The sequence below is a fragment of the Oncorhynchus mykiss genome, chromosome 3, assembly GCF_057628025.1.
Source record: "Oncorhynchus mykiss isolate SJ-2025 chromosome 3, ASM5762802v1, whole genome shotgun sequence".
Lineage (NCBI taxonomy): Eukaryota > Metazoa > Chordata > Actinopteri > Salmoniformes > Salmonidae > Oncorhynchus > Oncorhynchus mykiss.
In genome coordinates this window covers 61,145,029-61,162,033 of record NC_143024.1, presented here as the reverse complement: position 1 = coordinate 61,162,033, position 17,005 = coordinate 61,145,029, and the positions used below count along the sequence as shown (strand labels likewise).

The window sequence follows — 17,005 nt, the reverse complement described above, 5'->3', positions numbered from 1 at the left end:
GTGTGAAAGTATGCATAGATGGCTATTCATCACAGCGCTTTGGACAAGTGGGTAATGCAGAGGCAAAGAGGTTTTAAATTGAAAACCATAACGCTCATTAGACCAACACTCAGCATAAAGGGCAATCAGAAGTTGCATTAGCCACAAGAGGGTGCCTGAACAAAATTACATCTGTAAATTGATTAGACTAAATAGAGTAACTGATATTGTATAAATGCATATTCAGTCCAGTTGAAATCCACTGTGCTTAAAAGTACAATTTCTGGTACAATCAGGATGCAGTTAACAGTAGGAAGGCATTAAATAGAATACTGTAGTTTACACATTTTTCTCAACATGAATTATTTTAACAGTACAATAGTAGCTACCGGGAAACTGATCACAGAGCAATAATTATTGCATGTAATACATTACCCCAACAACTATAAAACATGTGAATCTGAAATTACCCTTTAGAATAGAGTCAATAAAGAGGACAAATCAGTTTGATCAATGTACAAAAAAAACATTTATTTCAGTATGAAGTGCTTCAAAACCAACATGTCTTCAGGAAAAAGCTAGACAGATATTGAAAAAAAAAAAAAACCTTTCTCCCTTATTCTCTATATGAAAAGGAGGCATGTTCTGCCCAGCCAGACCGTACGGATGGTGTTCCTATCACCTGTGAATGATTGCCAAATCACTAAAGCTCACACAGCGTGATTACACACAAGGGACACAGAGTGGGCCTTCCCCAGGCAGCCAACCAGCTGCACCGCACAGCTCCACCACTACTGTACATCTAGGACCACCAGTGGAAAGGAGGAAGGGTAGGAGAAGGGGCCAGGGTGGGGGGGGTTGTGTTACAGTGGGTAGGCAGGGCTGACATTAGGCCCCCTGGATCAGGCCTGTGCTAGCCTCTCGATGACTCTCCTGTACTCGGCCAGTAGTTCCTGGTAGCTCTTCTCCAGCTCCTCCTGCTGAAGCGCCGTGTCCATCTGACTGATGTGGGACGCCAGCTCCTCTGGCCGCAGACACTTCATCATCTTGGTCATCTCCCGCTGGTTCTTCTAAGTACACACACACACACAACAACAAAAAAAATCCACTAGTTAATGCACAGCGTGTGTTTGAAATCCATTGCCCCTCCCACCCAAGCCTTTGTATAATTAGCTTGTGTTAACCATGTTTTTTTTTTTTTGAGGCTATTAAATGCTATATGGTATTATGCAAATGCATCTGTTAAGAGGGGTGTATTTTAGAAGTTTGATGCAGTTAGCAGCAGCTAATCTTACATAATGCACATTTAACAGACAAGAGCAAGTTTATATTGAGTATTATTCCTCCTGTGGGTCCTCATTTTGCAGACCTGACAGCATCTTAAAGCCAAAGTCAGAGGGGAGGGGGGAGGGAGGAAAATGATTCTGTAATCGAGTCTGCATGAGTGCTGACAGATTCTGGACATGGACCAAGATTCCTCACTTGTGTATTTTGGGGACAATGCTAAAAAGAAGCATGTGTTCACACACGGGCGGGCACACACCCTCTCTCTCTTTGGAATGGGGGATAAGAGAAGCAGAGGTGAGCAGAAACGTGTAACCCTCCACACATTCAATGAGAGATGGGCTCGCTACAAACCAAACCTCCACAGGAACTGCCTGCTGCATCTGGCCACCAGATCTCTCCACTCCAGAGTCTACAAAGGAATTTCTACTTCCTTTTTCCGCCACACTTTCTTCCTCGTTGGCCTTTTGCCCAAAATGTGCGGTTACACTGTTGACAGCAATCCTCTAACGGTTGCTATGCTGGGTTTCAATAAGACACTCAACAACTACAGGTCATGGAACATGCATAATATGTAAATCAATGTTAGCCTGTCAATACAAAATGAGTTGCAGTTTGTTTAAAATCAGATTTCAAAAGCACAGTAACAGTGCTGATATGAAACGTGTGCCATTTGGCAAGCAGCTTCTCTAACGGCTTGAATGTGTGATGTCAGCAACCCACTTCCACCTAAATTACCCCCCCCCCCCCCAATGGCATGCAAATCCTGCATAATGAAACTGAATCCTGGGGTAACACTACCATGGACGCCTGCCGTGCTCCATTGTATATCCTATAATAAGCTTTTGGTACTCCAGACATTTTCCTGCAACTGGGGAATAATCGTTCTCCTGATTCTGGATAAAGTCACACAACATAAGTAACAAGACTACATCTTGACAGGCAGTCCAATTCTGATCTTTTCCCACTAATTAGTGTTTTGACCAATCACATTAGAACATTTCACATCAGATCTTTTACAAAGCCGATCTGATTGGTTATAAGACCAATTAATTCAAAACAAAAATCTGAATTGGGGTGCCTGTCTAAACACAGCCGAAGTAGCTCTAAGCGGATGAAGTGCACGTCATATTCTTGGCCTCGTTCTCCGCCCTTTCTGAAACCATGTATGTAAAGTCACAAGTTGTCAAACACTAAGCACTTGGAGAAGCGCTGTATAATCAATTATCAAATCAACTTGATTGATCCTGGTTAAATAGTGTGACTAACAGCCATTAACCACTGATGAAGCCCACAGGGAATTACACAGCCGTTAGCAGGTTGTCTGTACAGTGTAATGCTAACTCCATTGGACTAGAAACTAAAGCACAAGGCGGACACTGCTGGAGGGAATTTCACTGGAGAAGCTGCGGCCCTCTCTTATAAAAACGAACCTTGGTAGGGGCAAATAGCCTCTTTTTGACCTCCAGACGGTAATCCCTTGCTTTCGTCTCATCGCTCATGTCCGTCACCCTCAGACGCAGGATTTCGTACACTCGTCGTGCGTGTTTCTGTAGGCGCAAAAACAGGACAGAGCTATTACTGCCTTTAAAAAGAAACCGTAGTCAGTCTCCTCATCATCTAGAAAAGACTGAACCATTCCTTAGTAGAGATATTAAGGACCTCCTGGTACAACAACAGTGCCTGGAGCTTCACACAAGAGCTGAGGCAGTTAGAAACAAGCCTTTGGTCTTTCCACATCATGGGTAGAAAGCTGTGATAATCATCTACATACAAGAAGGACACAAGAAACTAATAATATAAAATGGGACAAAGTGCAGTAAGAGAAGTCAAGCAGGGGCCACTTTTGAAGTGAGTGGCCACTGGTTTAAATGGAATGGCACATTTTTCCCTCTAGGACTGGAGAGCCATGGGTTAATGACTGAATTTGTCCATTAATGGTTTTGTGAAAGTAAAAAAAGAAAAAGCCTTATTATCCTCAGAAAGTGCAGTAATCAAACATATCCTCCTCTGGGCTCTGTGGATGAAGTTGCAGTTGACCTTGTTGATCTTAAATTTCTCCCTGGCCTCTGTGGACATGTCGTCACTGAAGCCCAAAGGAAGCTTGTCTGTGGAGAATGATGGCAGTGTTTGGCAAAGCTTGACCAGAACGTAGTCTCTCAGCTTCACATAGTTCTCTGAGGGGTCTTCAGCTGAAGAGAACAAGACGATAATTAAACAAGCTTGGGATTCCATTTAACACTAAACACACACATTGCATTAATATTTCAGTTCAGTGTATATCACAAAATTACATCAAATGTTAGGTATATTCAATATATATTTTTAAACGGTTCACATTACCACACCAACACATCTAAGGCTACAGTTTTTAATAAGGGGTTATATTCAAGTCCCACTGACTCCTGACACAGTCAAATAATTACACCATTGTCAGACTATGATTGTGGCTGCATGTAACAAGCCCAGTACTGCTAAACCTGCTCAAATTTACATATATCCAGCTTCCACTGTTTTTTGTTGTTGAAAGAATTCAGTGCAGAGCAACATGGAACGGATTTAAAGCCACATGGAACAAGACCTCCTTCTAGCAGGAGTTGTCCCTCCATGTCCCCATTCAAAATAGGAGGGAAAAAAATAGACAAGAAAAATCAGGGTGCTCCTCTGGACAGGGGAGCTGAGGTGCTTCTGTTATTAATTTCATTTGCCTATGCAAAGCAACTACACTGAACAAAAACACCTCATGTAAAGTGTTGGTCCCATGTTTCATGAGCTGAAATAAAAGATCCCAGAAATTCACCATACACTTAAAAGCTTATTTCTCTCAAATTGTGTACAAATGCGTTTACATGCCTGTTAGTGAGCATTTCTCATTTGCCAAGATAATCCATCCACCTGATAGGTGTGGCATATCAAGAAGTTGATTAAACAGCATGATCATTGCATAAGGCCACAAAAAAATGCAATTGTGTCACACAACACAATGCCACAGATGTCTCAAGTTGAGGGAGCGTGCAATTGGCATGTTGACTGCAGGAATGTCCACCAGAGGTGTTGCCATATAATTGAATGTTAGTTTCTCTACCATAAGCCACTTCCAATGTTGTTTTCGAGAATTTGGCAGTACGTTCAACCACCCTCACAACCGCAGACCACGTGTATGGCGTTGTGTGGGCCAGCGGTGTGCTGATGTCAACGTTGTGAAGTGAACAGAGTGTCCCATGGTGACGGTGGGTTTATGGCATAAGCGACAGACAACGAGAACATTTGCATTTTATAGAGAGCAATTTGAATGCACAGAAATACCGTGACGAGATCCTGAGGCCCTTTTTTTTGGGGGGGGGGGGGGTATATTTGACCAGGTGCATATCTCAATTCCCAGTCATATGAAATCCATAGATTAGGGCCTAATTTAACTCAGTCAAATCTTTGAAATTGTGGAGTTTATATTTTTGTTCAGCATATTGGTGTGCAACTGCTTTGTATTTTATACTATGCAAATACATGCATGTAATTGTATGTGTGAAACTCTAGCACATAGCCTCCTCCCCAATTTGAAACATAAGATAATGTAAGTAACACAATTAGGTTAACACACACACCTGTAATGTCCTGTACTTTGTGCAGATTGCAGTAGAACATGTGCACTGCCTCCAGCAGCTGGGCTCCATGACCCTCTCCTTGGAACGGCGGCAGGATCAGCATTTGGCTGTTCAGAAGGACACCAGGTCAACATACACAAAGACATGAAAGAACAGCTTCACAGACCTCACAAACCTAACCCTCTTTCACTTCATACACACGGGGAATCCTTGTAAACGTGATTAAAATTGAAACATGACCAATGTTAAAGACTGAATGAAAAAAAAAAAAAAGAAAAACACTTGACAGAATGATGTACTAATTAAGCGAAAATTGAGGGAGCAATTTTTCACTTGATTATAAGAAACGTAACAAATTGTTCTCATGTCCATCAATCCAAATGCTTATTTACAGCCAAAAGCCCCCCCCCCCCCCAAGACACTGATCATTTGGTTGGATACATAAGCCAGTAATTTGGGATTTTTTGTAGGACAAGGGAGACCGAAATGTATAATTTTCCTCTGGTATTTGGTACAAAAGAATGGGAAGGCACGTGCACCCCTAGCAATTACCTCACACGTGGTCGGGTTTTGTCTGGATACACATAGTAATTATAAACTGTCATGTAGCCAACAGTTGCGAAGAGCGTCTCCCCATCCTTATTGTACTTCTCAAATCTGCAGATAAAACACAAAGACAAGCGGGTCAATTCCAGGCACACTCCCAGGCCGCGGCCATTTTCTCCTCTCCATTCTCCGGGTGCCCCTTTTCAGTGTCCACATGCTGGAGCAGCCAGACCGTCCGATCTATACACCTGCTGCAACCGGAATACATTATGCACTTAATTGGAGGACTGCAATTTAGAAGAGGAGATGGGGCTAGACGGGGGAAATCGAGGCCCTCCACATCATTTCAGTCCATTTGCCCATTGTCACTCTTAATAGTTGGTTGGCTAAAGAAAACTGGCAGGGGCTCTTTTTACTGTTTTAGATGTCATTCAGTGTTTCAAAAGACAACCGTGTTCAATTCAGCTCTTGCCCCAAAACATTTTACATTTAATTTATTATTTATTTTTTTTACAAAAGAGGTTTGAACACAAAGGCGACTCTTGCCAGATCAAGAATTCTCAAATGGCCAGGGAAAATATAAATCAAACTGGTCGGATAAATTGGTGGTGAGCACCTCAAAAAGGAGCCCATTGTTTCTCAACGAGACAACGAAGGGTTCGGGGGAGAGTGACATTGGCTAAGGAGGGCAGAGACTCACACGAGAAAGAAGTCCCAACGATCGTCGTCCACGTCGATGAAGCTGGCCGTCTCAATGAACCACATGAGGAAGGTTTGCAGGCGCTTGTGGTACTCTCGGAATCCAGGGCACGACAAGTCCACCTAGGGAACACAACACATGGAGAAGGTGCAAGGACAATCAAAGTCATGATAAATAAGCAGATCACCCTCTTACACTGAAATAATCTGCAAGTCGTACAGTAGACATGGAAAGCACTAATATCTGTTGCCCTGTACAACAACCTAATGGTTTTTGTATATTGTAAGAGCAAGGACTAGCATGTGAACCTTGTGAATCTGGTAGGTAAAGTCTTCTCCCTCCTCCACATTGTGGACGTTGTATGTGTGAAGCAGGGTGCCGAAGGGTTTGAAGTTGGTCTCCTTCTCCAACAATGAGGTGAAGTCGTCCGTGTTGCAGCTGAACCCAGCGGGGATGATCTCCCGGATCTTCCCTTCAACATCATCAGGCTGCAGGAAGGAAAGAAAGAGGGTTTAGTAGAACACAAACTCACAGCATCTTGTACACGGAAAAGCAGCCCGGTATTTTATATGCATTGCTCCATTTCTGTTGAAAAGTGTGATTACCAACAAGATACGTTTTTGCTAGGGAGGTCATTTACAATCTTATCACCTTCCAACATACATTTGAAATAACCCCATTTCTTCAACATTTAGCATAGGTCTTTCTAACAGTCATTTCCCCAGAGTACAATGTGTTTGTTCTTTGATATAGTGTCATCATATCGATAACAAAAAATGGCCAAGGTCTTTATTACATGTTTTTATTTTTACCAACTATACTATAGACTAGACAATAATCAGGAAGTGTGTGGACATTTTTCCATTTTCCTCTTCCATATGTAATCACTAACAAGACCCCCCCCCCCAGAGAAAACAAGGTCCTATTGTTCTGTAATTAGGCTATACTCCAGCCGTGATTGACAGAGAACACAAGGAATTAAAGTGGAAGAATACATATTTTGTGCCACAAAAAGGAGAACCATTAGGCAATTAAGACTGTCGGCTGAGCAGACAAGGACCCCCCCCCCCCCCCCCCCCTCACCCCTTGGTGAAAGAGCACTTAATTGAATAAATTTACTACTTATGTTAAACCATGAATATTTTATGAAGTCCCCACAATAAAGTATTTCTGCTTCTCACTGGGCAATAAAATTTAATGAATTGATCTCAACTTAAAAAAAAGCCTTGGGCATCCATAATAGAGGCCTTTCCTCTAACCCTGGCGAACTCAATCAAATGAATTTGCCCCCACGTTTCAAAGAGCCTGGTAGACAAAGGGCCCCTCCCCCTGGACTTTTTACTCACTAGAATGTGTGCTTGGTTCAGCTGTGATGTTTGCATTGTATCCATTTCCACAAGGATTGACACAAGAACACCTTGTATTAACTTGCTAAGCAGCCCTTTCACACCATTTACATACCTGATGGGTATTACTTCTGTAGAGAGACCCGTGCTGCTCGCCATTGAAAACAGGGAAATTAAGAAGGCCCGAAAAAAAATGCACTACAAAAGGCAAATAGAACACAGTGCTAATTCCTCTCCTTTCAGACATCAGCTAATATCCAACTGGAAGTAATGCACCTGCAGCTGAATGCCACTTCACCATTGTAATTGTTCAACTGCATTTCTGAAGAACAAGGAGCTGACCATGGACAAACAAGTCATATTGTCCAAGGCTTTCTCCTATATACTAGATATTAAATTGCACAATCCTGCGTAAAAGAAGCCATAGTTTGGTATTGATGACGCAACAATGCACCTTTAGAACATTTAGTTTCATCTGAAAGCCTTTTATCGTCGGGATATAATTGACCATGTGTACACATCTGATTTAGAGTAGTCAACATGTTGGAGGTAAAAAGGCTGATAACGTGATCTGATTTAGTGTTCTATAATACAGTGGGGCAAAAAAGTATTTAGTCAGCCACCAATTGTGCAAGTTCTCCCACTTAAAAAGATGAGAGAGGCCTGTAATTTTCATCATAGGTACACTTCAACGATGACAGAAAAAATGAGAAAAAGAAATCCAGAAAATCACGTTGTAGGATTTTTTATGAATTTATTTGCATATTAAGTGGGAAATAAGTATTTGGTCACCTACAAACAAGCAATATTTCTGGCTCTCACAGACCTGTAACTTCTTCTTTAAGAGGCTCCTCTGTCCTCCACTCGTTACCTGTATTAATGGCACCTGTTTGAACTTGTCAGTATAAAAGACACCTGTCCACAACCTCAGTCACAAGAACGTTGAGCAAAAATCCCAGAACCACACGGGGGGGGGGGCCTAGTGAATGACCTGCAGAGAGCTGGGATCAAAGTAACAAAGCCTACCATCAGTAACACACTATGCCGCCAGGGACTCAAATCCTGCAGTGCCAGACGTGTCCCCCTGCTTAAGCCAGTACATGTCCAGGCCCGTCTGAAGTTTGCTAGAGAGTATTTGGATGATCCAGAAGAAGATTGGAAGAATATGGTCAGATGAAACCAAAATATAACTTTTTGGTAAAAACTCAACTCGTCGTGTTTGGAGGACAAAGAATGCTGAGTTGCATCCAAAGAACACCATACCTACTGTGAAGCATGGGGGTGGAAACATCATGCTTTGGGGCTGTTTTTCTGCAAAGGGACCAGGACGACTGATCCGTGTAAAGGAAAGAATGAATGGGGCCATGTATCGTGAGATTTTGAGTGAAAACCTCCTTCCATCAGCAAGGGCATTGAAGATGAAACGTGGCTGGGTCTTTCAGCATGACAATGATCCCAAACACCACCAGGGCAATGAAGGAGTGGCTTCGTAAGAAGCATTTCAAGGTCCTGGAGTGGCCTAGCCAGTCTCCAGATCTCAACCCCATAGAAAATCTTTGGAGGGAGTTGAAAGTCGGTGTTGCCCAGCAACAGCCCCAAAACATCACTGCTCTAGAGGAGATCTGCATGGAGGAATGGGCCAAAATACCAGCAACAGTGTGAAAACCTTGTGAAGACTTACAGAAAACGTTTGACCTGTCATTGCCAACAAAGGGTACATAACAAAGTATTGAGATAAGTATTTGGTCAATAACAAAAGTTTATTTTCCACCATAATTTGCAAATAAATTCATTAAAAATCCTACAATGTGATTTTCTGGATTTTTTCTCTCATTTTGTCTGTCATGGTTGAAGTGTACCTATGATGAAAATTACAGGCCTCGACTTTTCCACTCAAAATAATCATTGCCAATGGCGTCAGCCTCAAACAATCTACATATGGCAATAAAAATCCTGACAAGACATTTTTACGTGTTATACACTTTACACCTAGGCTAACAGACACCAACTGATTTATTTCTCTCTCCAGATTTTCACTATTGATGCCCAGTATGAAACAATGACTGAGAACAAAAATTGTTTGACTGTGTGGAGTCCATCATTATAGCATTTGGCTGGTTTAGGGTTAAGGTGATCACTGACAAGTCTTCCATTGGAGTAGCAGCTGCATGCTGAACACTGTCCCACAGCGCCCATCCTCTCCAACTCCCACCAGCTGCACTACACCCAGACACAGTGAGCACGCACTCACAGACCAGCACTTCAGATGCAGCCTGAACTCTACTGCTCCCTAACTCTACCTCACACCAGCTGCACTAAACCCTTAACGAGGTGGAGACTCGTGGGTCAACGCTGGCTTTATCATCAGAAATTATTCAGCCATGCTTTTACTTCCAAGTACTATTTAGTAGAGGTTGACCAAATATAATTGTTCAACGCCGATACCGATTATTGGAGGACCAAAAAAAGCTGATACCGATTAAAAATCGGCTGATTTTTATTTATTTGTAATAATGACAATTACAACAATACTGAATTAACACTTATTTGAACAATATAATACATCAATAAAAATCAATTTAGCCTCAAATAAATAATGAAACATGTTCAATATGGTTTAAATAATGCAAAAACAAAGCGTTGGAGAAGTAAAAGTGCAATATGTGCCATGTAAAAAAGCTAACGTTTGAGTTCCTTGCTCAGAACATGAGTACATATGAAAGCTGGTGGTTCCTTTTAACATGAGACATCAATATTCCAAGATAAGAGGTTTTAAGTTGTAGTTAATATAGTATTTATAGGACTATTTCCCTCTATACCATTTGTATTTCATATACCTTTGACTATTGGATGTTCTTATAGGCACTATAGTATTGACAGTGTAACAGTATAGCTTCCGTCCCTCTCCTCGCCCCTACCTGGGCTCGAAGCAGGAACACATCGACAACAGCCACACTCGAAGTAGCGTTAACTATCGCTCCACAAAAGCCGTGGCCCTTGCAGAGCAACGGGAATAACTACTCCAAGTCTCAGAGTGAGTGGCGTTTGAAACGCTATTAGCGCACACCCAGCTAACTAGCTAGCCATTTCACATCGGTTACACCAGTCATTAAGCTGATAGGCTTGAAGTCATAAACAGCGCTGTGCTTGCGAAGAGCTGCTGGCAAAACACACGAAAGTGCTGTTTGAATGAATGCTTACGAGCCTGCTGGTGCCTACCATTGCTCAGTCAGACTGCTCTATCAAATCATAGACTTAACATAATAACACACAGAAGTGTATATTTTTTAAACCTGCATATTTAGCTAAAATAAATCTAGGTTAGATAAAATCCACCCGTTAGATAAAATACAGAACGGTTCCATATTTCACTGAAATAATTAACATTTTCGAAATTATCGTTTCCGGATTCTACCAAATTAAGTTGGTCCTTAATTTGGTAGAATCCGGAAACTATAATTTCGAAAACGTTTATTATTTCAGTGAAATATGGAACCGTTCTGTATTTTATCTAACGGGTGGCATCCCTAAGTCTAAATATTCTTGTTACATTGCAAATCTTCAATGTTATGTAATAATTACGTAAAAGTCTGGCAAATTAGTTCGCAATGAGCCAGGCTGCCCAAACTGTTGCATATACCCTGACTCTGCGTGCAATGAACGCAAGAGAAGCGACAATTTCACCTGGTTAATATTGCCTGCTAACCTGGATTTCTTTTAGCTAAATATGCAGGTTAAAAAATATATACTTCTGTGTATTGATTTTAAGAAAGGCATTGATGTTTGATTTCTTTTAGCTAAATATGCAGGTTTAAAAATATATACTTCTGTGTATTGATTTTAAGAAAGGCATTGGTGTTTATGGTTAGGTACAGTCGTCCAACGATTGTGCTTTTTTCGCAAATGGGCTTTTGTTAAATCATCCCCCAGCGTTGCATTGATTATATGCAACGCAGGACACGCTACATAAACTAGTAATATCATCAACCAAGTGTAGTTATAACTAGTGATTATGATTAATTGTTTTTTATAAGATAAGTTTAATGCTAACTAGCAACTTACCTTGGCTTCTACTGCATTCGCGTAACAGGCAGGCTCCTCGTGGAGTGCAATGAGAGGCAGGTGGTTAGAGCGTTGGGACTAGTTAACTGTAAGGTTGCAAGATTGGATCCCCCGAGCGGACAAGGTGAAACGCTGTCGTTCTGCCCCTGAACAAGGCAGTTAACCCACCGTTCCTAGGCAGTCATTGAAAATAAGAATGTGTTCTTAACTGACTTGCCTAGTTAAATAAAAGATAGATAGATATATATATATAAAATAATAATTTTGTAAAAATGATAAAATCGGCAAAATCGGCGCCCAAAAATACAGATTTCCGATTGTTATGAAAACTTTAAATCGGCCATTCCGATTAATCGGTCGACCTCTACTATTTAGTATTTGGAACAGTATAGACAGTTTTGGAAATACTGAAATAAGAAAACAAGTAGTTAAGGAAAAACATTTGCACTGATAGGTGTCTAAAAAAGGATATTGCCGCTGCTTTTCTTATATAGAATGTTACTACTGTCAACGCATTTCACATTCAATTCAGCAATTGCTTCCCATTCTGACAATTTTAGTGGAAAACAACATTTAGTTTATCCTACTAACAGGCTCGCGAGTGGCATCACAGTGCTAGAGGCGTCACTACAGAGCCTGGTTCGATCCCCAGCTGTATCACAACCGTCCGGAGTACCATAGGGTGGCACAACAATTGGCCTAGGGTCATCCGGGTTAGGTGACAGTTTGTCCTTAACTGACTTGCCTGGTTAAATCAATTTAAAAAAACGTTCCACCTAGAAATATAGAAATGCTGTAATTGTATAAGTTATCATTGTCTTCTTGATATTGTGTAATAATGAAAATCAGCCAAGTCCATACAATGACTAAATTACAATGTGTTAATGCAATGTTACTGCAGCAATTACATCAATGCTGTGTGTAAAGCCAGTGAAGCGTTATTGGCCATTACTTTATAAAGAATAGCTGATGACTTTGGCAGAGGTTCCGAACTGTAGTTGGAGTTCATTCCATGCACCAAGTTCTTCAGTGATCTCCCTCCTGATAAAAACACACTTATGGGAAACACACCCAAGCAGGACATATTTCCATTTCCTGCAGCCTATCACAGAACAACTCAAATCAATGGCTGAGCCAACACCCCCCCCCCCCACACACACACACACAGAAACGGGCCACAGAAACATGCACAAAGCAACCCACCGAAAAAGCTCACCTCAAACTAAAGCAGGCTGGGAAACTGGACAAGTTTCAGAAGAGAAGATACTAGAAGGGTACTGAGGGTGGTTAGTCACCTGACCAGGAAAAACTATAGTCTATCATCACCAAGACCCAGAGTCTTCCCTGGTCAAGTCATGTGGTCAAGAAAACCTCATTCACAATATGATGGGGCCCCATCTCTGAATGCCTATAGTTTGACAGGACAGCTCTTTTTTAGGTAAACGGAGTCAGTGTTACCGCACTTGGCATAAGTAACAAAGGGCATCATTTCAAACAAATCTTACCTCCACACAATCAAACTTTTCTGTGACTCTGGCTGAGTATTTCACTTTGAAGAGGGTGCTCAGGTTTCCAGCACTGTAGTACAGCTGAATCTGAAGGCCTTTGTATCCAAAAGCCACCTCACTGAGAAGAAAAAAAGTGAATAAATTAGTTAGCATTCACACAATACTGTTATTAACGGTTTAGTCATGCAACCAGAACACAGATGTATAAATCACATGCAGATGACATTCACACAGACCTCAGGTTTGACATTCACACAGACCTCAGGGTTGAATCAGGTTTGATACTCACTCATCACCATAAAGCTGGTGGCTGTACTCTGGATGGAATGTCGTGCTTTCATCCTCCAAATCATCTGCGAAACGGACTGAGATAAATAGTTGTTGTTAATTCTTTGAGTTAGAGGGTGTTGTCAATAGTCAGTCAACATAAAATATTGCATTATGAATATGAAACACTCAAAGTGTATTCTACCAAACTACAAATTCCAGCGAAAGTAGCTACTTTCAACATCCTAAACCAAAAGTATAAGATTACACAAAGCTAAATAAGTAGATGAATGAAACAAACCTAGTTTTAAGCTGATTGCTTCGTTGGTGTCACACTTATATTCTGCCAACTTCTTCTCCATTGGGTTCATCCCTATGGATCAAAACAAACCATTTCTAGCTTCTACATTTACATAATTCTCCATTCTGATTTGAACACCAAGACAATACATAGCAGCCCTATTCTTGTTTACAAAGGAAGCTAGATAGCTAGCCAGCCAGCCACTGGCGCTGCATAGCTAGCTAGTTAATCGACCTGCATTGAACATTGAGCTATTGAAGCGACAATAAACACACCATGGTGAAGCATTGCACAACACAGTCAGTCGCTTGCTAGCGTCATTTGCACACCAGTTAGTTACAAGCCATTGCTAACATGCAGTCAAAGATATTATTATATATGCGATGCAGTTCTACATTCAGGATCTGGCTAGCTTGTGAATAGCCACACCATCATCACTGACTCAGCAAGCTGGCTAGCTAGGGCCAGAGCCTCTGGCTATGGCTAACAGTTAGCTACCTAGCTAGCTTGTTTGTTTTCCATCTGGATTGCCTGTGACAGCAACATACCACGCCCTCGAAAACTCAAAAAAAGGTAAGCACAGCTGTCATACAACTTGTAATACAAACCATAAGACAGGTTTTGTCTATTTAAATCATTTATATGACGTAATTGATGTAGCTATTACTTACCCGCCATTTCTGTACACTGTTGCATCTCTGTTTTCGTCAAAGGCCCGCGGAAAATACGCACCAAGAACTTCCTGTTTGCTTACGTATTTCCGCCGCATCTGGTGTACGCGGAAGAAATCCCTTTCTTTAACCATCGCGCTCTCCATCGATTTTTTTAGCATACCCTTCCAGCGTGTGCTACACTTTAACCACAAACGATTGCGCATCACCAATTGATGGAAAAAATAGAACACTTCTCTGTACACGTGTACAAGTTATTATTTTACAATGAGAGGATTTGATGCTGTACCCGTGTTCTATGATATTCTATTATTTTAATTTTATTTTACATAGGCTACTGGTAGCCTGAACATGTGAATCCTTTTAAAATATACAACTTCATTTCCCCCCACAATTTAACACGAACTATTAACTATTGTTATTTATTTGATTTCTAAACGACCAACCTCCTCACACACACAAAGTTTAAATAAGATTTTAAAAATCCTCTGTGGTTTCTATTTTATAGTACTCCCACAAAGAGAAAAAAAACAAAGCGTACTGTCACGAAATAGCCTTAGAACTCCAAGAGGGAAGCACACTATGTTGTGGTAAACAAAATTGACCCTTTAAATGTCCCATTATGACAGTCCATCGCAGACTTAAATGAAGAATTTGAACCTTGAAAATTGTCTTTCAAAAAGTGGATTACAGTACAGTGATAGCTCAATAAAATAAATGGCCTCTCTGGGGGAGAGTGCATGGCTGAACACTGAACTGTGGTAATGCTGTGCTATCATCCCTGCCATGGCAATTCTGTCCTCCAGAAGCACCAATGACTGACCCACACAGTCATGTTTAAGCCACTATAATTTTACCCCTACCTACTACTCTGACAGCACTAGATTATCCCTTTCCTGCAACAACGCCTTTTACTCTCTTGCTATGTGTTAGGGTGTCAGTATGGAGGCAATACATGCAGCTTGATCTCTGACCTTTATGAAATATTTCTGGTGGAACCAGAATTTTCTTTCCTGAACTTTTGTCTAGAATTTGTGCAATGTGTAATGTGTAACTTGTTTGTGTCTGTTGATGAAAGACAGACTGAAAAACAGCTCCTATCTCCAGGCCATTTGACTGTTAAACAACCATCACCTATAGTATTATTTATGTACTTATTTGACATTTTACTGCACGCTAGTAACACAAGTATTTTGCTGCACCCGTTATGACATCTCCACTAAACTGTGTACGCAACCAATAAAAGTTGATGTGATCTGTTGCGGCCTATTTACGTTTGTGGGTAGACTGTTTCTCGTTTAAGCTTTAGAGATTTTGTATCATTGGGGTAACAGAACATTATCATACAGAGCTTCTTCACAAAGCAGATAATAAAGTATGTTCTTATGCAATAAAAAAAAAGAGCTGTGGATGGTTTTATGAGAAATCAAGTATTGAAACCAAAGAGAAAACAAGCCAGACAGTTGCCATCTCAATTGTATTTTTCATGACATTTCATATTCCAAGTGCACAAAATCCTTCAAATTATTTTTTTATTCATCCCCTATAATAGTCCCTGGATACTGGATGGACATGAATAGTAATGCAACATTTGACCCTTGTGCACCTCACTGGAGCTCACATTTCATTAAAATGATAGAAAACGTATAATAATTTTGGACAGTATAATTTGTAGAGGTTTTCACACAGTGGTGACACAGTGGTAACACGGAACCCAAACCGGCGGATCGTGCATAAATGTATTTTGCCCCCCCACACCAAACGCAATCACGAGACGCAGGTTAAAATATCAAAACAAACTCTGAACCAATGACATTAATTTGGGGACAGGTCGAAAAGCATTAAACATGTATGGCAATTCAGCTAGTTAGCTTGCACTTGCTAGCTAACGTTAATTTGTCCTATTTAGCTAGCTTGCTGTTGCTAGCTAATTTGTCCTGGGATATAAATATTGAGTTGTTATTTTACCTGAAATGCACAAGGACCTCTACTCTGACAATTAATCCACACATAAACCGGTCAACCGAATCGTTTCTAGTCATCTCTTCCCCTTCCAGGATTTTTTATAGTTAAATTTATATGGTGATGCATCTAAATTGTATTACCACGACTACCAGCAAAACAGTTATATTTCATTCACCCACGTGGGTATAACCAATGAGGGGATTTCACGTGGGTACCTGCTTCTATAAACCAATGAGGAGATGGAGTTCTATTTTAGCCCTTGGCTTCGCAGACGCTCGTTGGCGCGCACGAGCAGTGTGGGTGCAATAATTGAATAACATGGCATTTATAAATGTATTTTGCTACGCTCATGCACGCGACGTGTCTGGTCTAGTCAGCATGTTACACTTTGCGCACAAGTAGTGTAGCCTAGTAATCTGATGATTTGTTTTAGTTGAGCATGCATGCTATAAAATACTGTATCTGCAGGTTCAGATCATCATCATCATGTTCTTACATGACCACATGAACCATGCCAGACTCTGCTGACAGCTAGTCTACTCACATTGCAGACGCTTAAAAGACATGGATATGTAGGTCTTCTTCAATATTGTCATGCTGTTATCACAGAATTACACCAAACGCAATCTCGACACACAGGTTAAAATATCAAAACAAACTCTGAACCAATGACATTAATTTGGGGACTGGTCGAAAAGCATTAAACATGTTTGGCAATTCTGCTAGCTTGCTTGCACTTGCTAGCTAACGTTAATTTGTCCTATTTAGTTAGCT

At 40.9% G+C, this 17,005-nt stretch overlaps 1 protein-coding gene across 2 annotated transcripts; it reads right to left on the bottom strand.

The window, feature by feature from the left end:
- Window positions 1-484: 484 nt before the first annotated feature.
- hat1 (histone acetyltransferase 1) lies at window positions 485-14,443 on the bottom strand. 2 transcript variants are annotated; one of them, XM_021597158.3, is made up of 11 exons: window positions 14,267-14,443; window positions 13,596-13,667; window positions 13,317-13,392; window positions 13,025-13,145; window positions 6,420-6,599; window positions 6,112-6,233; window positions 5,418-5,522; window positions 4,866-4,972; window positions 3,304-3,455; window positions 2,697-2,813; window positions 485-1,049 (listed from the first exon to the last, which is right to left on the bottom strand). In XM_021597158.3, the coding sequence occupies exons 1-11, from the start codon at window positions 14,289-14,291 to the stop codon at window positions 882-884; spliced, it is 1,245 nt and encodes a 414-aa protein (XP_021452833.1). In that variant the 5' UTR covers window positions 14,292-14,443; the 3' UTR covers window positions 485-881. The 2 variants fall into 2 exon arrangements, with proteins under 2 accessions (XP_021452833.1, XP_036830314.1); XM_036974419.2 differs by lacking the exon at window positions 14,267-14,443 and adding an exon at window positions 14,094-14,251.
- Window positions 14,444-17,005: the final 2,562 nt, after the last annotated feature.